Below are 22,304 nucleotides of genomic sequence, written 5' to 3'. Positions count from 1 at the left end.
TAGTGGGGATGAGGAGAAAATAGGAAGGGTCAGAAGCAAAACAATTAGCTCTGCTAAGCAATTTATATTCTGTTTAGCATACAGTAGAAGAAGAAAATTGAAGTGGATCCTATGGAAAACACAGGATGTCAGATCTTTCTCTAACCCAGGAGGAGTACTTTTCTATTCCAGGCTCAGTCATTAGTTACTCAGCTGGGAGGGTTTTATGTTCAGGGCAGCCCACAGGATATATGGAAACCTAGGGATGAAGAGAAATGTCTACTCAGGGAAAGGCCAATGGTTTTTATCACTACTTACATGGTACCCTGCAGATCAAAAAGTGTTTCACAGACTTAATGCACTGGAGTCTCTCACCAGCCCTGACGTTGTAAATGAGGAAACTTGTCATATCGCTATTTAGTGTCAGAGCCAGAGGGGATAGCCAAGCAGTCTCCACCACACTCCTTCAGAATTCCTTTCCCAGTAAAAATTCTAAGGAAAAAAAAAAGAAAAAGTAATAACTTGAAATGTAGCCTTTTTTTTTTTTTTGAGCCTAGGCTTCAGTGAGTGCCCTCCAAAAAAAAGAAAGAAAAAAAAAACATCCCTTAGAGAAATCTGGTAAAATTACTTGCAGGCAGAACCACTTCTGTTACCAAGCAATTGTTGCCACTCTCCCTCTTGGCTCTTTACCTTAGCCAGAAGCCGCGGTTGTCTCAAAAGACCACAAGGCAGACACCCAGAGACACTTGCGCCTACAACTAGGAAATTGGCAGAAGCTTTGTCACCGCCAACTGCGAAGCTTCAAAATTAAAGCACGTCGAAACCTTCACCGAATTCATATATTTGCTTCTCTGCTTCAGACCGCCTTACTAAGAGTCTGAAGTTCCTTCTCTCTTCAGGGAAAGTGGATTTTCTTTCTCTGTGCAAACACTGCTGGATCCAAGTCTCTCGGAAGAACTGGCGGCAAAGCAGGCGTTTGGGGATCGCGCCTGTGATTGCTCTGTAGTGCCGACTTCCTTTCTCTCTAATCAGATATAAATGCAGGCTTATTAATTTAGTCTAATTCTCCCTCTCACGCTCGCAACCTGTGGACTTGGGTCCTGACTGGTGCTGCGAGGAGAGAGGACGGTGGGCAACCGCCCCGGAGTCCGACCGGGTGGCGCCTAGTCGCCGTCTTCAGAGGCAAGTACCCGCTCCGGCTCCTCCGGCGGGGTCTGGACTTAACCCAGGTCCAGGACAGGAAACCATGACCGTGCCTCGGTACCCCCTCGCCTTTCTGCCCCCCTTGAGCTGCTGTCCTTAACTGACGAGCCAGTGACTATTGGCTGAAGTTCCCCACCGATTTGCATGCACAGAGAGGGAGTGTCTTCTGCCGCCTTCCCGTCAGGAGCGCGCCGACTGCAGCCTCCTTGGGAATGCGCGGCCGAGGGGATGCGTGCAGCTCGCGGGCCCTGCCAGTGAGCTGGCGCCCGGCAACCTGGCACCCGCGCCTGGATATGGGGCGTCTAAGTCGTTCCAGGAGCAGCACCAGCCACAGAAACCTACCGGTAAGGGTAGGGGTCCAGGAGCCTCGCGGCCCCGACAAGTTGCAGTACTGTGGGGCAGTTCCCACGCCTTGATGGTTTCTCAAACCTTTTACCTTAATCCAAACTTCCCAGGAAGGTTGGGTGGAGGGAAAGGGAGTTTGGGATAATGTGTCTGCATTTTAGCAAGGAATAGGCAAGTCCTTGGGTCGTGAGAAGTTTCTGAAGCAGAAATGTAGGCAGATGAGGTGGAGGAGGCTGGGGTGTGCTCAGTTGGCTTTGAGATAAAGGGGTTCGTAGATTGTTTCCTGCGGCCAGCATCTGGCTGTGACTGTCTACTGCAATTGACAAATTGTTTTTGCATAATCATTTCCCACATTTACTTCTCTTTCCCTAAGGGAGGGGGATTAGTGAGAGCTTGTTAGGGAGTGGAAATACAGATCCTTTCGATTTGATTTTAGATACGTACTAAAATGAAAATCGATTCTTCCGACCTAAAACGTTTATTTAGTGGGGTAGGGAGTCCGAGGGGGTAGAGTTACTATATTATTATTAATATTGTTGTTATCGGTCTCATAGCAAGGGATGTAACACATTTCGCATTCCGGGGATCTTAGTGGTAGAAACATTTCAATGGAAAATAAAGTGCCCACCTCTCGGTCCTCTCCACTACCAGCCCCCTCCCTCCCCATGACCTACCCTGGTGGTTTCTCTGTCGCGTTGCGCAGTCCTCTCCACTCCGACATGTATTTCCAGGGATGACTTATGGTTTGGGATTCCGAATATTAACTGAGTGAGGTGGTGATGGGGAGCCGGGCAGGGGTGGGGGGTGGGGGGGGGGTGAGGTAGAAAGTAAAGAGAAAAATTAAGTTTTGGAGACAGTGTTGCCCCACAGATCTCTCCTTTACAGCAAATTTCCTCTTCACCCCTTTCTGACTGGAGCGTTTGCCTTTGGGAATGGGGATGGAGCCAGAATGACCCCAGGCCAATGGTTCTGACTCCAAGCTCTGTGTTTTCCGCGTGTGTGTAATAAGCCTTCTCTCCTCCCCCCACGTTCAGCATCTGCTTCTGTTTTTCCTCTTCGTGGGACCCTTCAACTGCCTGGCGAGTTACAGCCGCGCCACGGAGCTTCTGTACAGCCTGAACGAGGGACTGCCCGCGGGGGTGCTCATCGGCAGCCTGGCCGAGGACCTGCGGCTGGTGCCCGGAGCAGGGAGGCAGGACACGCAGTCGCAGCACCCGGAGCACAGCGGCGCCGAGCGGAACCCTCCTCTCTCCTTCAGCCTGGCCTCCCAGGGACTGAGTGGCCAGTACGTGACCCTGGACAACCGCTCCGGGGAGCTGCACACTTCTGCCCAGGAGATCGACAGGGAGGCCCTGTGTCTTGAAGGAGGTGGAGGGGCTGCCTGGGGGGGCAGCATTTCCATCTCCTCTTCGCCTTCCGCTGACTCTTGTCTTTTGCTTCTGGATGTACTGGTCCTGCCTCAGGAATACTTTAGGTTTGTGAAGGTGAAAATCGCTATCCGGGACATCAATGACAATGCCCCACAGTTCCCTGTTTCCGAAATATCGGTTTGGGTCCCAGAAAATGCACCTGTAAACACCCGGCTGGCCATAGAGCATCCTGCCATGGACCGAGATATAGGCACTAATGGAGTTCAGACCTACCGCTTGCTGGACTACCATCGTATGTTCACCCTGGACGTGGAGGAGAATGAGAATGGGGAGCGAACCCCCTACTTAATTGTCATGGGACTGTTGGACAGGGAGACCCAGGACCACTATGTGAGCATCATCATAGCTGAGGATGGTGGGTCTCCACCACTGTTGGGCAGTGCCACCCTCACCATTGGCATAAGTGACATTAATGACAATTGTCCTCTCTTCACAGACTCACAAATCAATGTCACTATGTATGGGAATGCTACAGTGGGCACACCAATTGCAGCTGTCCAGGCTGTGGACAGAGACTTGGGAAACAATGCTCAGATCACCTACTCTTACAGCCAGAAAGTTCCACAAGCATCCAAGGATTTATTCCATCTGGATGAAAACACTGGAGTCATTAAACTTTTCAGTAAGATTGGGGGAAGTGTTCTGCAAACACACAAGCTCACCATTCTTGCTAATGGACCGGGCTGCATCCCTGCTGTGATAACTGCCCTGGTGACCATTATCAAAGTCATTTTCAGACCACCTGAAATTGTCCCTCGTTATATAGTGAATGAGATAGATGGTATTGTTTACCTGAAAGAACTGGAACCTGTTAACACTCCAATTGCATTTTTCACCATAAGAGATCCAGAAGGTAAATACAAGGTGAACTGCTACTTGGATGGTGAAGGACCATTTAGGTTATCACCCTACAAACCATACAGTAATGAGTATCTGCTAGAAACCACAAAACCTCTGGATTATGAGCTACAGCAGTTCTATGAAATAGCTGTGGTAGCCTGGAACTCTGAGGGATTTCATGTCAAAAAAATGATTAAAGTGCAACTTTTAGATGACAATGATAATGCTCCTATTTTCCTTCAACCCTTGGTGGAACTAACCATTGAAGAAAACAACTCACCCAATGCCTTTTTGACTAAGCTAGATGCTACAGATGCTGACAGTGGAGAGAGGGGACAAGTTTCATATTTTCTGGGACCTGATGCTCCATCATATTTTTCCTTAGACAGTGTCACAGGAGTTCTGACAGTTTCTACTCAGCTGGATCGAGAAGAGAAAGAAAAGTACAAGTACACAGTCAGAGCTGTTGACTCTGGGAAGCCACCCAAAGAATCAGTAGCCACCGTGGCTATCACAGTGTTGGATAAAAATGACAACAGTCCTAGGTTCATCAACAAGGACTTCAGCTTCTTTGTGCCAGAAAACTTTCCAGGATATGGTGAAATTGGAGTAATTAGTGTAACAGATGCCGATGCTGGGCAAAATGGATGGGTTGCCCTCTCCGTGGTGAATCAGAGTGATATTTTTGTCATAGACACAGGAAAGGGCATGCTGAGAGCCAAAGTCTCTTTGGACAGAGAGCAGCAAAGCTCCTATACTTTGTGGGTTGAAGCTGTTGATGGAGGTGAGCCTCCCCTCTCCTCTACCACAAAAATCACAATTCTCCTTCTAGATATCAATGACAACCCACCTCTTGTTTTATTTCCTCAATCTAACATGTCTTACCTGTTGGTATTACCTTCTACTCTCCCTGGCTCCCCAGTTACAGAGGTCTATGCAGTTGACAAAGACACAGGGATGAATGCTGTCATAGTTTACAGCATCATAGGGAGAAGAGGTCCTAGGCCTGAGTCCTTTAGGATTGACCCTAAAACTGGCAACATTACTTTGGAGGAGGCATTGCTGCAGACAGATTATGGGCTCCATCGTTTACTGGTGAAAGTGAGTGATCATGGTTATCCTGAACCTCTCCATTCCACGGTCATGGTGAACCTATTTGTCAATGACACTGTCAGTAATGAGAGCTACATTGAGAGTCTTTTAAGAAAGGAACCAGAAATTAACATAGAGGAGAAAGAACCACAGATCTCAATAGAACCGACTCATAGGAAAGTTGAGCCTGTGTCTTGTATGCCCACCTTAGTAGCTCTGTCTGTAATAAGCTTGGGTTCTATCACTCTCATAACAGGGATGGGCATATACATCTGTTTGAGAGGGAAAAGGCATCACAGGGAGGATGAAAATTTGGAAGTACAAATTCCATTAAAAGGAAAAACTGACTTGCATATGAGAGAGAGGAAACCAATGGATATTTCTAATATTTGATTTTTTTTTTTTTTTTTTTTGCTGTGGAGTAACAGAGATGTTTTAACTGACTTTGGAGAGTCTTCACCACCCAAAGAGTGTTGGACATCTAATTTATAACTTGTACTGTATTGTAAATAGCTGTTTACAGGTTTTTAAATTCAAAATCAGAGGTTATAAAATGTGTACAGCATTTTTTTTAATGAAAATTGGTACTAACAGCTATGGAACTGTTATAAAAAAAGCTTGGACATGATTTGCAGCTTTCATACACCAAGCAGATGATTGTTAAAACCATGGAATAAGGTAAGAAAATGGTACATTGCATTTTTGCCTAAAAAAGTCCTTTAACCACAAGAGGGCATCAGCTGCTCCTTTGCAGGGAACTCTTTTAAGGTATTGTACGTGACAGTTGTACATGAAATTAATGAGTCTATTTTAAATATATTGTTTTTAACATTAAACAAAGATGAAATTAAAGTAAATGGAATGTCACCCCACTTAAATGTATGATAAAAAAAGAAAAGAAATGCATTTGTAAACAGAATGTTTATTACCTCACAAGTGCATAATGTATAATTTGAAAGAGAAGACTTCACAAAGAAGCGCAATTCTTTTTTAGCAAGGATAAATGCTCTGCCATGTGTTAAAGATCTGACGTGCTGAAGAGTAATTCACCTTCTGCGTACTCTGGTTGCTTTCTGTTTGCTTTACCACTGCACTTGCTATTATTACAAGGGAAAATATATATATTCTTTCTTAAAGGAAATGTAACTAGAAATTGTGTCCCAGAGAAACAGCCAGAAGCAAAGATATGTTTCAATCTTAGTTGCTTCATAGGTGTTCATGACATTTTGATGCTTTCACAACTTGTCAGTAGTGCTTTATACTTGGGTTATGTATTAGATTCTTATATACTTAAACTCATGTGTTTCATAAAAAAAGAAAAATCTTATTAAAACAAAATTGTTCTAGAAGCTGGTGGACACTACTGGTTGTTTTAGCTGGACCTTTTCTATGAAAGTTATATTTATCTTTTTGTTGTTGTTTAGATTTGTTGGCTACCATTTCTGGCTTCCTTTCTTTGGCTTTGGATTAGGTCCAAGAGTTTATTTGTAAGCCCAGCAGCAGATTTCTTTGATAATTTAGCTTTTACTGAACACTTTGCAGTGAAGCAAGCTGGTTTATCAGTGATTGATCACCTTCACTTCCTTGTGTGAGCTGGAAATTTTATTTTATATGAGAGCTATAGCAAAATTATCTTTGTAAACAAAGAATAAGTGTTAGGTGAAACTGGATCATTCTACTTTTGGTCATCATGTGTCTGTACTGTAGCAAAAGTGTTTCTATGTCTATGCAAATTAAAGGTATATATTTTCATAATTTCTTTCTCATTTTTACTGTTTTATATTTGAACATGGGCTTATTCTTTTACTGAAGTTCCTGTTAATGACATTCATTTGCTTTTAGAGGTAAATGTGGATAAAGTGTAAATATTCTGTTATGCTAATGTTTATATTAAACTAATTCATTACTTAATTAAACATTTGGTAAATTATTATTAAATACATGTGTAGTTATAGACATATATAGACACACATATATATATGTATATAATAGAGAAAGAGTATGTCTATGTGTTTGATAGAAGTTCACATGAAAATTTACACCCATGCATGTGTACATGCATATTAATTTATTATGACTTAGAATCAATTATAAACACTCATTTTAATACATACTTATAACGACTCCTCTGTTAGCTGTGTTACAAGTGCTTTCAATAAATTTTAAAATAAAAACACATTGCAAAAGAAAAATTGAATACAAAAACCCAAGACCTTTTGAATAGGTATTAACTCATTTTCTTGCTTTCTTCAATTTGAGAATTTAAATAAATAAAATAATAAGCATATGAGGCAGTAGTGTTTGTTACAAAAAGGAAATATATTTTTATTGGAAATTCCTTTTTTATGAGAGGCCACTGAGCTAAGAAAGTAAGATCATTTAACCCCCCAAACTTTTCATTCATAATTGATATAGAGCAATGGAGGAAACCATCCTCCACCAGTCATTTTTATATCTGATTTCTCTCTTTTACAGGAAGGAAATACATGTGAAACACCATTAAAAAAAAAAAAAGTTCTCTACAAATGCAATGATTTAATTATCAGTATAAATAACAAAACATTTATTCATTTATGAGTTTGAAGAAGGTTCGTGTGTTTGGCGTATGGATTTCATCTCTAGCATGAAAAAAATGCCTGTAACATTAATAAAAGGACATATTTCTGAATAACTTCTTGTGCAAAGATTTCCTTTATAAAAACATCTCATTCACATTAAAAATATATATAACAAGGAAAGTTAAAGTAAATTAAGCTCAAAGATAAAAGCCCCTTTTTACTAACACCTTGTGCTAGAATGGTTGCCAAAATGTATGCTAATCATGTCAATGTTGTTAGTTGAGCTGGCACAAAAATAAATGTTCCATTCATTAAAAACCCTAATATCCATTTAACAGTTTGAGAACCAGTGAGTACTCTTTGCCCAATTTAATGAAGAAGAGATTGCTCTGATCTTCACACTGCCAAACCCATTCTTATACTACAGAAAAAACTGTTCATTAATTTGGAACAGGAAATTTAAAACAACATAGCAATTTCAGCTACAAGGGAGGAAACAATTTACCTTACTTGACTCTTTAGATGCCCTGACCTTATTTAAAAAAAAAAAAAAAAGTTTTCTTGGCAGTTATGCTTTTATCAATGGCAGTTAAAAGCAAAAGGAAAAAAGAAACACTTCTTTTAAAACAATTTTGTAGTATTAGTGTATTAAAAATAAAATCCAAATCCTTTGTCTTTTTGGGTGCTTTGCATGTGTTTTATGAAAACACCAGGCCTAATCTTGCCTAAGAAATAATATCAGTGAAGCAATATTAGGGAAGGTGTATAAAGTGGACTTGATTGCAATAATAGCTCTCATAAGGATTCTAATTTGTGCTCCCAGAACATGTTTCGATTGACAACTGTAAAAAGAAGAATTATACAATCCTCGCCTGAGTTTATGGAGACTCGGGTTCCAGTCTCTCCTTCCTTGGTGAGGTGAGGACTCTGTGGGGTCCTGACTTTTGGTAGACAATGAAGAATGTAATGAAAGGACAGCATTGAGCATATGGTGCTCTTCAATTCACTGGGCAGCCTCAGCTCACAGACACCAGAGGCATAGATACCTGAACATTGTCCTCACTCTGAGGTAGATTTGCTCACTGCAAGAAAGCAGTCAGTGCTACCAATTACATTTTACTGACTTGTGCAATCTCTGCCTCGCAATATGCCTTTAGAGTGTGAACAGTCAACAAATATTTATTGAAAGGAAGAGGATTGACAGTTATGCAAATGGACTCAAAGAAGAAAAAGATCAATCATATTAAAAAAATCAGTAATTCCTGAGCAAAACACCCACCATAATTTTTTTCTAGTTAGTTCTATTTCTGATAAGAAAAGATCATGAATATTTTTCAGATGGTATATACATATATACCTACAGTCTATAATCATTTTTTAAATGTCAGTTGTTATATATAATTGTTCTTAAAATAGTAGCACTTTTTTCTCTGATAAAACCCTAAACTGGAAATGTATTCCTTTAAGGGTATAAAACAAAACTGAATGAAATTTAAGGCTTAACCCACTAATGTCAAGAAGTAGGAATACTGTGAAGGTTCAAAAGGAAACTCGGTCATTCATACCATACATATTTATTTTGGTACTCAATTACCATGGGCTTAACTGAGAACAAGACAGAGTCCCTTGATGACTTTAGATTATAGTGTGGGAGGCTAATAAGAAAACCTGCACTCTGAAAACACTGTGTGGGATAAATGCCTATTCCCGGGATGCCAAGTGAACCTAACTCAATCTTGGGAAGTCTTAGAGAAAGTTTCCTAAAGGAGGAGATTTCTAATGTGGGCCCTCTCAGGAAGATGATGCCTAATTTGAATAGAAGAAGGAGAAGTTAGCCAGGGGAAAGTGGGCAGAAGGAGAGAGAAGGGTATTTAAGGAAGAGGGAATAATGTGCAAGGCACACATGTGCAAGTGAGCACATCATGACTAAAGAAGCACAAATACTACTGTTCTTCTTGGCTGAAGGGATGAAGAAAATGAAAGATATTATTAACAATGAACTTGGGGATGTACATGTGCTGCAAGTAATAAAGGGACTCGTGTCATACCTGGAGGTTGCAATTTTATCCCAACGCCAATGGGAATTTTAAGGATTTGACCAGGCTATGTGTGTTTTTTAAAGATCACTCTGGCAATGTGTGGCACTTGTGTTGAAGAAGATTCTAGAAACTGAATAGGAGTAGTGACAATTTAAGTGAAAGATGGGGCTTTAAACCAGACAATATGAAAGAGATATATAACATAGTAGGTAGTAATTTATAGCTGATAAAGAAACTTGTGGTACCAATAAGAATTAATCCACATGTGATAGATAAGAAAGTTCATAATTTTCATAATTTGCTTTCAAGCCTATTTTACAATAAACTTAGTTTTGAATAAACTAAGACAGAATATCAAGAAAAATTTTGACAACTGAGGGGATTAGAAAACAGAAATTATGAAAGTAAAAAATAAGCAAAATCTTACTGAAAACAGCAGTTACTTTTCCTTCAAATATTTCTCTTAAAACACACACTTTAATTTTACATTCATTGGAAAGTTAACCAAAGTGTGATACTTAAAAAGACAATATGCCAAATATTAAAAAAAAATTCTCTGAGATGAAATCACATCTAAAAATGAAGTTAATCAAACCTAACTATTAAAATGAATTAATAAGAATCATATATCTTCCCTGCATGCACTTGTAGAAAAGATAGATATAATTTAAAAAATAAAGCTACTTATACCTCATAAAGAGAAAAATATTAAAAAATTATAAAATTATGTATTTGACAAATATAATAATTGCAGGAAAATAGTAAGGAAACAAAACTTTAGGAGATTAGAGAATAAGTGATAATAACCAGGGAAAATTTTATGAGCCTTACAGAAAAATGGAGGGAATAAACTTGATTTATAATATGGAAATAAATATTTATTTATGCAAAGTGTATATATATATGTGTATATATTAGATATAGGAAAGGCAGGTTCAATTTTGGATATAAGAGATATGGTTAATTCAAAAATACAGATGACCAGGCTTATGTATATTAAGGTAAATGAAGGTAAACCCAGAATGACTGAATGTTAGGAACTCACTAAATCACAAACTTTACAACCTCAAAGGAATTTTGGATTATTGTTCTTCTCCTTATAGTTTTGGGTACAATATCCTAAAGCATCAATAGAGATAAGCACTATTATCAATTATTTATTTACTAAACATATTTATTATTAGCCTATACCTCTTATAAGCAAGACATTGTTCTAGGCCCAAAGGTAAATTTTGTTCCATCCTCAAAAAAGATCACTCTCCAGTTTGAGGAAACTAGTGTAAACTACACATAATAATGGATGAATATGTTCTCCCTCCCATCTACTCTTCACCTGTGCTTCTTGTACTTCTACCAGAGGGAAACAAGGATCATAATGGCAGATGAAAGTGCTACCTAATGATATAAACTACATACTGAAAGCTAAGAAGAAGAATATCAAAATTATTAGAGGAATATAATCTTTGCAAAGTTTATAAATTGCAAAATAGGGACTGAGTACTTCTTGTGGATAGAATGGGTGAATTTAAAGACTTTTATAACATATATTTTTTACTCATTTTGAGAATTGGAATTCTCTATAACTCCCAAGTACAACTTTCACTTAAAAGATTAAAGAAATAAATGCACTGGGCACTGTGAACCAACTATTCCTTTCAGAAAAATCATAGATTTACATTTCAGAATAATTAAAATGTGACTATGATATTTATTGAATCTACATATGTACATATGTACCCTGTAGGAACCTTGCTACTTTATTTCAAAGATAGCACTGATTTCTGTTTTGCAAATATATTTTATGTCATTTCAAATTCATAGTTTTATGTTAATAAGCTTTCTTAAGGTACTTTCTTGGCAATTTGAGGTTTTGATTTAATGAGGTGTAAAATGTACTTTGGGAATTGTTGTGTAAATCTTTCAAATAATACTATGTAACAGTATTTTTCAAAGTTATGAGATCTGGTATAACGTATGATGAGAGGATATTTTAACATTAATGTATAAAAATTACTGCACATACGTTCTGAATCCTCCATCTCATTATGAAGAAAAATATACTCAAGAGAAATTAATTCTAGAAGATTCATAGGAAAAAGCATTGTACTTTAAAGGCAGAGTAAAATGGGCAAAGGAAGAAAAGTAACAATAACAATTTCAAAATTCTAAAAAAGTAATTTTTTTTTTCCTTTTGAAAAACTTCATCTACCCAGCTTCCCTCCTCACCCCACTGTCTTATTAAATTGGGAAACTAGTTTCCTTTACATTTTTGTAGTTAAATTATAAAATCATAAACATGTTCAAAGTCAAATGAATGTGGGCAATGCTAATTATAAACCAGGTGATAAAAAACACTATTCCTTTATATTGAGACAGCTTTCCATTTATGATCCTTTCAATCATTTTTTCAACAGTAAGAAGTTGCATTTGCTTTACAGATTTTCTTGTAATAGCAGTTAATATTCACTGCAAGAAGAATTACAATAGTAGCTTACCCTTAAATTTAGCTTACCCTTAAAATACTTACATTGAATTATCTAAGCATTCAAATTTAACAAACCCAACTATCCTGTATATGTTTGATTTCTCCATCTAGTCCTACAAAGGATTTTCCTACAAAAAAGTAGTATAGAACATATAATTTTCCCAGTCTCATTTACAAATGTATTTAGCAATTGAATCGAATTTCTGTGAAGAATAACTGAGTATAGGTTGTTTTATAAGATTCTTTGAAATGAGAGATTTAATGTAACTTAAGTGAATCAAATTGATTCCTTTTTTGTGCTTTATGCTTGACTCAGGGCACACTGTTTGAAGTGCCATGACAAACAGCATTCCCCATCAAACCATTTGGTGGGGAGTGTCAATTATTGCAATTAGAGATGAATTCTAAAAGACTTCAATAGTGAATGTACATATTGGGAAAGAAAGGTAAAATATCTATGAAAACTTATAAAATATCTGTCTCATGGAGCCAGGAGGAATCTTAAAACATCAATGTTTTCTTCCCCTTTGAGCTTCCTTGATCTTTCTTACTCTATCATCTTGTTGGTCTCTCATAAGGGAAGCTCAATATTCTCAGAATCCATTTATTAGTCTATCTATGGTAGGCAGAATAGCCCCCCAAAGATGTCCATGCCTTAATGCATGGAACCTACAAATACATTATATTACATGGCAAAAGGGGCCTTGCAAATATAATTGATGTTATGGACCTTAAACTAGAGACATATCCAGCCTAGCTGACAGTCTGCAAGGAATAAACTTGGAAGTGGATTCATCCACAGAGCTTCCAGAAAGCAATACAGCCCAGCTGATACCATGATTTCTTCAATTCAAAACACCAAGCAGAGGACAGGCTGAACCACTCTGTACCCAGATTTCTGACTACAGTAATGGGAGTTAATAAATGGGTGTTATTTTAAGCTTCTATTGATAATTTTATGATAATTTGTTAAAGCCATGATAAAAAACTACTACGATATCCTGAAAAATACTTTACACATCCATTAAAGGTGGAGTTTAGTTGACCTAGTATAACAACATTCATTTTATTTTGTGTAATTTTTACAATAAATGTTTTAATTTTTCTTTATAAAACATGGGTGCTAAGTATATATTTAATTATAATTTGCTAGGTAAAGTAAAAAAACAAATCTTAGAATAATATATATATATATATATATATATATATATGAAAATAAAATTATGTATCGTGAGCCTACTGTGTTCCAGGCAGTGTGACCCTGCCAGTTAAACTCTATGTTCATTTTACTTTTACTAAGTCACAGAAATAAACAGAAAACCAGAGGTGTTTTCATTTTCCTAAAAGACATTCTCAGTTGACTGGAGCTGGAATGAATAATACTGAATTGTTGATTTCATCTCAGACCCAATTATTGATGAGATGAACTGAACAAGTGATATTTATAATTGAGATACTGTGTGTGGATGTGTTGTGATTGCATATGTAAAAGGTTTCTCTGATGAAAAAACATTCATGTTAAAATGCATCTTTTTGTTGTTGTTGCAGACAAGATGGCCTTTCTAATGGATGAGTCTTTTCAATCAATGGATCATTTGAAGTGACTTGTAATCTCTAATTCTCTGAAAACAAGCACTTTGGGAAGTTTCTTTTCTTTTTTTTAAAACACATTCATTCTTATTCCATTTGTCTACTAACTCTACTTCCTATTCAAAAGCTGCTTCAAACTATACAATGAATTCACAGAAGATGAAATTCATTAGAATCATTCATTTAATATGCACTGACTTTTTATTGGGCATTTACTATTGCCATATCCAATACATAGCACATAGGACTATATTATAGAAAACACTTTACTCTGGTAAAATGATATCATTTTGCAAGAGCAGTCAAATACTTTGGATTCATATCAGAACTCCTGTGATGAAAGGCTAAAATACAAAGTCATTTTTTCCCTCATGTTGCAAAAAGGTATGTTTCTTTCTTAAATATTTACATTTCTCTTTCACTTTGTATGTCAGTCATTTTTGAAGATTGTAGGGATTTTGTTCTAAATTCTAATCTAAGAAAAACATTAGTGACACTCGTTCAAATACATTTAAAATACAAATAGGAAAAGCACATTCCAAGAATGAAATGTTCACATAGTTAATAAAGAAATAATTGGGGTAGAGAGACAGGACATCATAATTGATCATTTAGAACACATTTTAGAAAGAAATTGGGATCATCGCTCATGGAGCTAGACATCTCATTTCTAAATATTGCCGAGTCTAAGCTACACTTTCACAAAAAGAACATGTCTTTCCCATCATTTGTCTAATCACTCACTAGGTTGTGGAATAATTTCTACTCAAGTTATTCACTTATGAAATACATTTAGGATATGGAGAAACTCAAAACTGGAGTTCTGCATAGAAGTGATAAGTCTGGCTCTCTCTTCTCTTCCTAGAGGTTTAAGTTATTGGTTAAACATGAGCCAAGTACTGAGATGGTACTTCTCAAAGACCTTGAAGATCAGCATTTTCAGGTACACATTCCAGAAGTCCCTCTCATGCTTGGGTTGGGCTGGGAGTTTTTCCAAAGTTGTCAGAAAAACCTACAACATTGGAGAGCCTCTTTTCTGAATGTTTTCAGGTGGTCCTTGTTGATGTGGAACACAATGCCTCCACTGCTGGATGGGTTGGGTAACCACTGCTCAGAAAATGGCAGGCAGCTAGCTGCAGAGCCCTTACAGGCCTAATAAGGTGACATGTGTTGTCATCTTGCTAGAGTCACTGTGTGGCACGCAGATCAGCAGCAGCAGCTGTAGAAACATCTGGTTGCTTGTTGGACATAAAGAATCTTGGGCCCACCCCAGATCCATTAAACTAGAATCTGGGGACTTCCCTGGTGGTCCAGTGGTTAAGACTTTGCCTTCCCATACAGGGGTGCTGGTTCCTTCCCTAGTTGGGGAGCTAAGATCCCACATGCCTCATGGTCAAAAAACCAAAACAGAAGCAATATTGTAACAAATTCAACAAAGACTTAAAAACAAAAAAAACTGGAATCTGTATTTAATAAGATCTCCAGTTGATTTGCACGTACACTAAAGACTGATAAAAATGTGTTTGGATCATTGGCTCTCACGTTTGTCTGCATGTTGAAATAATCTAGGGAGCTAAAAAATAACAAATAATGCTTGGGTCCTACCCCACAACTTTCTGATTCAATTGGTACAAGGAGTAGGATGGGAGTCAGGATTTGTTTTTTAAAGCTCCCCAGAGGCTTTTTAATGTGTAGCAAAGTTTGAAAATCACCAAATTAGGGTCCTACTATTCTGTAATTTACCATTTTTACTTGGTATTTTAACATCCAGCCCATTAAGGATTTATTTCATTACTGGCAATTCCTCCCAACATGTTATTAAGTAGGACACTATTTCCAATACTTCCTAAAGATTAAACTCATAAATTAGCATGAATCAGATCTTTTTTCATTATCATTGTCATCAGAACATTATCATTATCATCAGAAGCAGACAAAGTAACTAGAATGGTAACTAGCATCTCTGTTCCTACCTTCTAGAAATTTTAGTCTAGGACAGTTCCTGGAATATAAGCCTGATGAGCACAACAACTTCGTCTCTTTTTATTAAGGTGTAGTTCTAGAACCTACATAATAGAGACTCCATAAAAAATATCTGTGGAATAAATGAATGAATACATGAATGGCATGTGGTCCTAACACATAAATTAGTGTAGTTATGTACTTTAGAAGAAAACCATTATATTTTGACTTTAAAAGACAACGTAGGGAACTATACTCAATATTTTATAATAACCTATAAGGGAAAAGAATCTGAAAAAGAATATATATACATATACATATATATATATATATATATATATATATATATATGTGTGTGTGTGTGTGTGTGTGTATATATATATATATATATATATATATATGTATATATATATATATACACCTGAATCACTTTGCTTTAAAAACTGAAACCAACACAGCATTGTAAATCAACTCTATTTCAATTTAAAAAAAGAACTTAAAAAAAGACAATGTAGCAGAGTCTTGGAGCTGATTCTGGGAGTAGTGCTCTGAGGAGCATTTGCAAATAGAACAGGTATGATCTGCCCCATCATCTTACATACCCTTAGTGTTGTGGTTCATGCTTGGGAGGGAAAAAGTAGGGAAGTGGGTAGCAGAAGTATCATGTATTGGTTATTGGGACAAAAGATGTAATTATTCAGGAGGTTCTCTTTTCTAGGGGCTATAAACACTTTTTCAACTATCAATATGAGAGGTGTATAGTAAGGAGAAAGAATAGGGGAAAAGTATAGAAAAGTGTATTCTAGGCATGAAAATCTGAAGTAAACAAAGATGAAGTTACTAGCAATTTTAATTGTTAGGAATGAAAGATGTGCTGATGAGAATTTCACTACTTATCCTCCCATTTTATATGACTGAAAAGAAACAGAGAAATCCTGCCTAGCTTGATTAGAAGTGAAAAAGCACTGGCAACATCCAACAAGGTAAAGGAAACACGTATTTATACCCTGCATCTTCCTACTACTGGTGTTAAAAGCTTGGGGAAACTTCATAAATATCTATGAGCCACATTTTCCCCAAATTCACACAAGGGAATGACCTGGGTTTGTTCTGGGATTAGAGATAATGCATGTAAAGTGGCCAGCACTATGCCTTGTACATGGGAGTCAATCATTCAAATATTATTTCCCTTCTCACTTCCCATTTGCCTGCCCTACCTTATTTAAAGAATGACATATCAAGAGCATAGAAATCTCCAAGGCCAATTTTTGTATATTCAGGACCTAGCACTAAATGTTTGTTGAATGAAGAAATAATAAAAGTGGTTGGTGTTATTTTGAGTTTCAATTGCTTTGTATGGTGGGTAGGGCAGAAACACATGAAGATATAAAAATTGATTCATAAATTAATTTATTAAAAATTCTCATTAAGCATCTAGTATGTACAGAAATACTTTAAAATGTGCAATTGGAACCATTCTTTGGCACTCAAAGTTTATCTAAGGACACTGAAAATAAAACTTCATTTTAATGGGATAAATGTCAATAGGGGATGAATAAAGCCAAAGGAATCAATTCAAGCATTTGGTTTACAGTATTTTCTATGCAGCTAGTTTCAATTTCAAAATTATTAATAATCTCAAGTCTGAGTACATTTCATTGAGTGTCCACATATATTGTCACAGCAGAACAAGCAGGAAAGGCAGGCTGGAAGATTTGAGGAGTTTGGGCTAGAGGCATCATCTGTTCCTTAGTTTTTCTTTCTTTTCTTTGCCTCCTGCTTCCTTAATTACATCCAAATGGTTCTTTCATTTGTTTTTCTGGCCCTTGCATCTGAGACATGATACCAGTAACACATGCCATCTTCATTTGGCTCCTTTCTTTCTAATTTGTACTGCTAACCTATTGTTTTTGTAAAAATGTAGGATTTGTCAATTCTCTCTCACACCTGTCCTTCTCTTTGAAATAGACACATGGATACATTTTATGATTAGAAATTCAGTCACAAGATAGTAAATATGCTGATCAACTATCTCTGCCACACTTTACCAACCAAACCTTGAAGGACACAGAAGGCAGCTATAGATTGATGTTACCTTGTGAAAATATACACAAAGAAATTCTCTTCCAATAGAATTGTATTATCATATTGACAATTACAAAGATACATAATTTCAGGGAGTCTATGCTGTTGGAAAATTAAAACAAGTAGATTGCTTATACAAGTAAAAACAGGGATTATTTTCTGGAGGGCTATTTATTGGCTGATGTGTATGATATGTATACATTTACAACTGTGCATTATTCTTTTCCTTGCATTTCCACTTCTAAAATTACAAAGAAAATAGCTTCCACAAGCATACTTATTGTAGAGTTTAATAGTAACGGAAAAAGCCCTACCTTTACATTGATATATAGTTGGATAAATAAATTGATTACATAAATTATGACATAAACATAGTAAAGACAATATGTCTGAATCATCACAAACTCCAAAGCACTTTTTTTTTGTTTCCCTGTATTATCCCTATAATTACTAGAGTTATCTTGTTTTTCTCACATATTAATTTATTACATTCCTGACAAAGGCCTCCCGTTTATCTACAGCAGTGTTTCTTAACCTGATATGTGTATAACTGAAATATGGGTAAAAAATAGAAAATAAATTAGGACAGGGTACTGGGGGACATATTATCAAGAAATCTGCATTCACGCCCAGGAGATTAATCATAAAATGAATATACACTTTGTGATCCAGGAATATGTGATCTAGGAGGATCTTAGTTTAGCACTGCTGGTGGCTATTTGGATTTCTCTGTAGTAAGAGCCTGTATGAGGATCAGGATAACTCAGAAGACAAAAGAAAAAAGGGAGGGGGGAAGGGAGGAAGGAAGGAAGGAAGGAAGAAAAAAAGAAAGAAAGAAAAAGAGAGAAAGAAAGAAAGAAAGGGAAAGAAAGGGAGGGGAGAAAAACAAAACAGAGAATTGATGGCATCTTTTAAATCCTCCAATCCATCTGTGCTTAAAAAGAGACACTCTGGAGATTTTCCATTGTGTGAACAATAAGTCCACTCTGTTGCTTTTGTTCCTTCAAATTATTTTGAATTGTCATCCTGGTAATTTTATGCTTTGAAGTCTTGACTACTACTTCATTGGAACAACTGATTGTAGTTCTCTAAACACCCCATGATATCTATGTCTCTATGTTTCGCACATGATGGTCCCTCCACTCAGATGTCCTTTCCTCCCTCATCCACCTGGACAGTATCTACAATCATTAAGTCTTAGCTCAAGTGTCATTTCCTCTGGAAAGCCTGCTGTTGAGAGCTTATTTTCTTCTGCTTCCAGGGCATTTTGCACCTACCTATACCATAGCAATGAACTGGAAATTCCTGTGGATTGTAACTATTCTTCTGCATAATTTTCTTATCAACAAAATATAAGTTCCTCAATGGAAAGAGAGTTATTAAGGAAAAGAGAAAAAAATGGGAAAATTGTTTCCCAATCAGATCAGAAATACATCAGAGACCTATCATTCAATATTTGGCTTTTTAGGCCAATCAAGTTAGTTACTAACAATGAGTGAGATTTTGAATCTTTCAATGTTTCCCTTTGTAATTTTGAGTCAATTTACATTACTTAGGAGAAATAGTCTGTCTCTAACATGTCTAGTGTCCTTATTTTTACTAGGAAATTCATGAAGCAAAACTTTTATTATTAGCTTCCCCATTCCCCAAAAGTTTCTGGGTCATCTTAACTTATTAATAACTTCAGATACTGTGGGCTGTGCTATCAATGTAGGCCATCGAAATCTATAATCTTAGTAAAAAATAAGTTGTAAATATACATGAAATAATGAATATGAGAATATAATTGATTCATCTTATTTTACTGTAGCAGAAACCCTCAATTCAAGATCAATCTTTGCCATTTATAGCTACAAGTGTGTGTTCTTGACCAAATTAACTTTCAGAATATCAGTTTCTTTCTCAGAAAATATGGATAATATTACAAGATTGAAATAACACTAAAAGGAAAGAAGGTAACTAAAAATGATTTGTATATTCTAAAAATGCCAGATTATTCTAGCAGCACCAAGGTTGCAATGGCCTTGATCAGAGGAGTTTTAGTAGAGTGGTGAGGTTGAAAGCAAAATTGCAGTAGATTTGGAGTTAATGGAAAGTGAATAAGGAAAGAGAATTCCTGTCAAAAGAAATTTGGTTTTGAGAGAGAGGACAGATACAGGGCAAAGTTGAAGAAGGATGTCTGGTTGGAGGAGGTTTTCTTTCCTCCTGCTTCCAGTAAAAAATATTGGATGCAGTGGAATCAATAGGAAAGAAGATCTGAAGGGAGAAAATAGAGAAGAATCAATAGCTCAAGTCAAAGATAATCCAGCAGGACATGTTATCCAAAGAAGAGTAGGTGTAGAGGCTGGAGGCAGGATAAAATATGCTTCTCTGTAATGAGAAAGGCACCAAAGATGCAACTGTAGATACGTGAAATTGTAGAGTTGTTTGGAGGAATTTAAAGGAATAATTACCTATTCCCTCTGTGAAGTAGAAAGAAGTAGAAAGGTGAAATCATCTGTTGAGAATTAAGGGGAGATGGGAGAATAGAAATCTGTGGACAGTGGAAGATGTTTGAAATAACTGCTTTCAAGGAAAGAGAAAAGGAACCATTTATGGGAAGGATAACATGAATTTGTATGATTGTGTGATCTGATCTAAATCACTGCTCACATGCACAGATGCAGGTATGGAGAAAGGAGACATATGAATCCCAACCAAGACTGAGATTTTGCTAGATACAAGTGATGAAAATAAAATAGGGCAAAAGAGATAAAGATATCAGAAAAAGGGTGGTCGAAGTGGATTAAATCTTGAAACTCAGGGAAGACGTAAAAAAAAAAAAAATTCTTACGAAAGAGAGCTGCTATGGAGAAATTAGAGGATTCTATTGATTAAAATATATAATAAGGTGGAGGAATTGATTTATTTAAATTAAAAGAGAGAGTTAGAAGGTTATGATCAGACAAAGCAATTTATTTATTATTTTAGAAGTGGAGCAGTTCTGGCTGACCGCAGGGTCCAAAGGGTGACCAATGGGGGAGGGAGGTTTAACAACAGAGGTGGAAGAGAACTGGATATACGCTAATGAACTACCAGAGTATTGTCTGAACTAACTACATGGACTGTAAGGTAACTCGCAAACGTGGCAGGACTCGAGCAAGTAGGGAATTCTACGAGGAATATGCCATATCCTCAGTGAATAAGCAGGAAGGATAGGGAATTTTGAGATTGACAGTGACCAAGAAAAGTATAGCAGGATGTAAACATTTCAAACTCAAACTCTGTTTGTGGTATGAAACACAAAACTTTGTTTTTATTTTCCATTGTTCCTTAACATTTAGGCATTTACTCACTGTTCCCAAATGAGAAATCACATAAGCCTTACAACTTTTAGTGAACTTTAAATTAATTTTTTTAATTAAAAATAAAAAACACTTAATCAACTGTAAAAATCAAAACACTGTTTCAAATCAAAATCCTTTGTTATTAATCTTCTCAGTCTCAACTATTCTACATCCTTAAAGTGAATGGGCATTTAAAGTCATGTAACTGGTTTATTCTAAATTGTTTGAAAATTCCACTTTTGTTATCACAGATTGAAAAGTGATATCAATTGCATCTCATTTCATTACTGTCCAGTTTAAAAGTGTATTGTATGAATGTTCTGCATCTTTAGGTAGCAGGGATTTTCACACCAGATTGGAGAGATGACAGGTTTTTCCAGCATTGTGGGGTAAAGAGGATATTTTGCATTTCTTGACCGTGAGGTATGGGAAAATAGAGAATTAAGTCATCTTTAGGGCAACAGTGCTCTCTGGAAATAGCCAGGTTTCTGTTTAGTTCAGAAAATGAAATAAAGAGTCAAAGAAAAGTATGAAGATGTTTAACTGAGTGTGGCAGAATAATAATCTGCGACATTAATTGTAGAATAATTTTTCTGCTACTCCATGACCACTGAAGTTCAGAGTGTAGGACTCAGAACTACCATTCACTGTAGAAAAAAGTTAGATTAAAAGCCAGGGAGAAAAGACACCACATTTTCCACTTCTAAGTGCAAAACACTAAGGTTTCAGATGTGAGAAGGAAAATCCACATATCCTGGCCAAAATGTTCTTCCCTGAAATCTCTGAACTAGAAAACAGAATCTATAGAGGAAGAGAGTTTGGGAAAGGAAACCTAATGTGTTAGAAGTAATTTATGTGTATGGCAGGGGGGCAGGGGCGTGTAAATTCACTGCCTCCATCTCCCTACCTGGAATCCACTTTCAAGTTTGGAATCCAAAATTAGGAGTAGGCTGTGCTTCTACGCAAGAGCTCAGAATAGCAGAAACAGAAACCAGGTGCTGAAGAGTAGAAATCTCATTCTGGACATGTGTGACATTTGAAGCCTTGTGATGCCTAGAGACCTCCTATGTTGTCTGAGTCTGTGGAGTAAAGTTGTATCTGAAAGTTTTTCTTGTCTCCAACTAAGGTATAGAAGTTAACTGAGAGAAAGCTATTGGGCCTGCCATGAGATGGCTTGCCCACTACAGTCTGGACCACCCTCACTAGAAAATCTGTGAAGGTAAAGCTCAAGTATTAGTGGGTCATTAGCACCAAAAGACAAAATAGAAATGTAATAATATAGTTTAATTCTATTCATCTCGCCATTCTTACGCCCATGCATAAGACTTCAGATGTTTTATATTCTGAAGAATCTAGAGATTCCTATCTCC

The 22,304-nt window shown here is 36.9% G+C and overlaps 1 protein-coding gene across 2 annotated transcripts; it reads left to right on the top strand.

Moving 5' to 3' along the window:
- Positions 1 to 527: 527 nt before the first annotated feature.
- On the top strand, positions 528 to 19,417 carry PCDH20 (protocadherin 20). Of its 2 annotated transcripts, XR_014236929.1 has the most exons (3): positions 528 to 1,526; positions 2,562 to 5,567; positions 13,520 to 19,417. XR_014236929.1 is itself a non-coding variant. In XM_082365323.1 (2 exons), exons 1-2 carry the CDS (start codon positions 1,395 to 1,397, stop codon positions 5,280 to 5,282), a joined length of 2,853 nt encoding a protein of 950 aa, XP_082221449.1. In that variant the 5' UTR covers positions 528 to 1,394; the 3' UTR covers positions 5,283 to 19,417. The 2 variants fall into 2 exon arrangements, 1 of the variants encoding a protein (XP_082221449.1); XM_082365323.1 differs by having other exon boundaries at positions 2,562 to 19,417.
- The last annotated feature ends 2,887 nt before the right edge of the window (positions 19,418 to 22,304 follow it).

Source organism: Balaenoptera borealis, assembly GCF_965194805.1.
Source record: "Balaenoptera borealis genome assembly, chromosome: 18".
NCBI classification, from domain to species: Eukaryota; Metazoa; Chordata; class Mammalia; order Artiodactyla; family Balaenopteridae; genus Balaenoptera; species Balaenoptera borealis.
This window is presented reverse-complemented; position numbering and strand designations above follow the sequence as displayed.

What these genes read in the sequence shown, in the direction of transcription:
- PCDH20 (XM_082365323.1), top strand. Translation starts at nt 1,395, where the DNA reads ATGCGCGGCCGAGGGGATGCGTGCAGCTCGCGGGCCCTGCCAGTGAGC. An exon ending in CCAGCCACAGAAACCTACCG is followed by an intron (nt 1,527 to 2,561) that starts GTAAGGGTAGGG and finishes CCCCACGTTCAG; the next exon opens with CATCTGCTTCTGTTTTTCCT.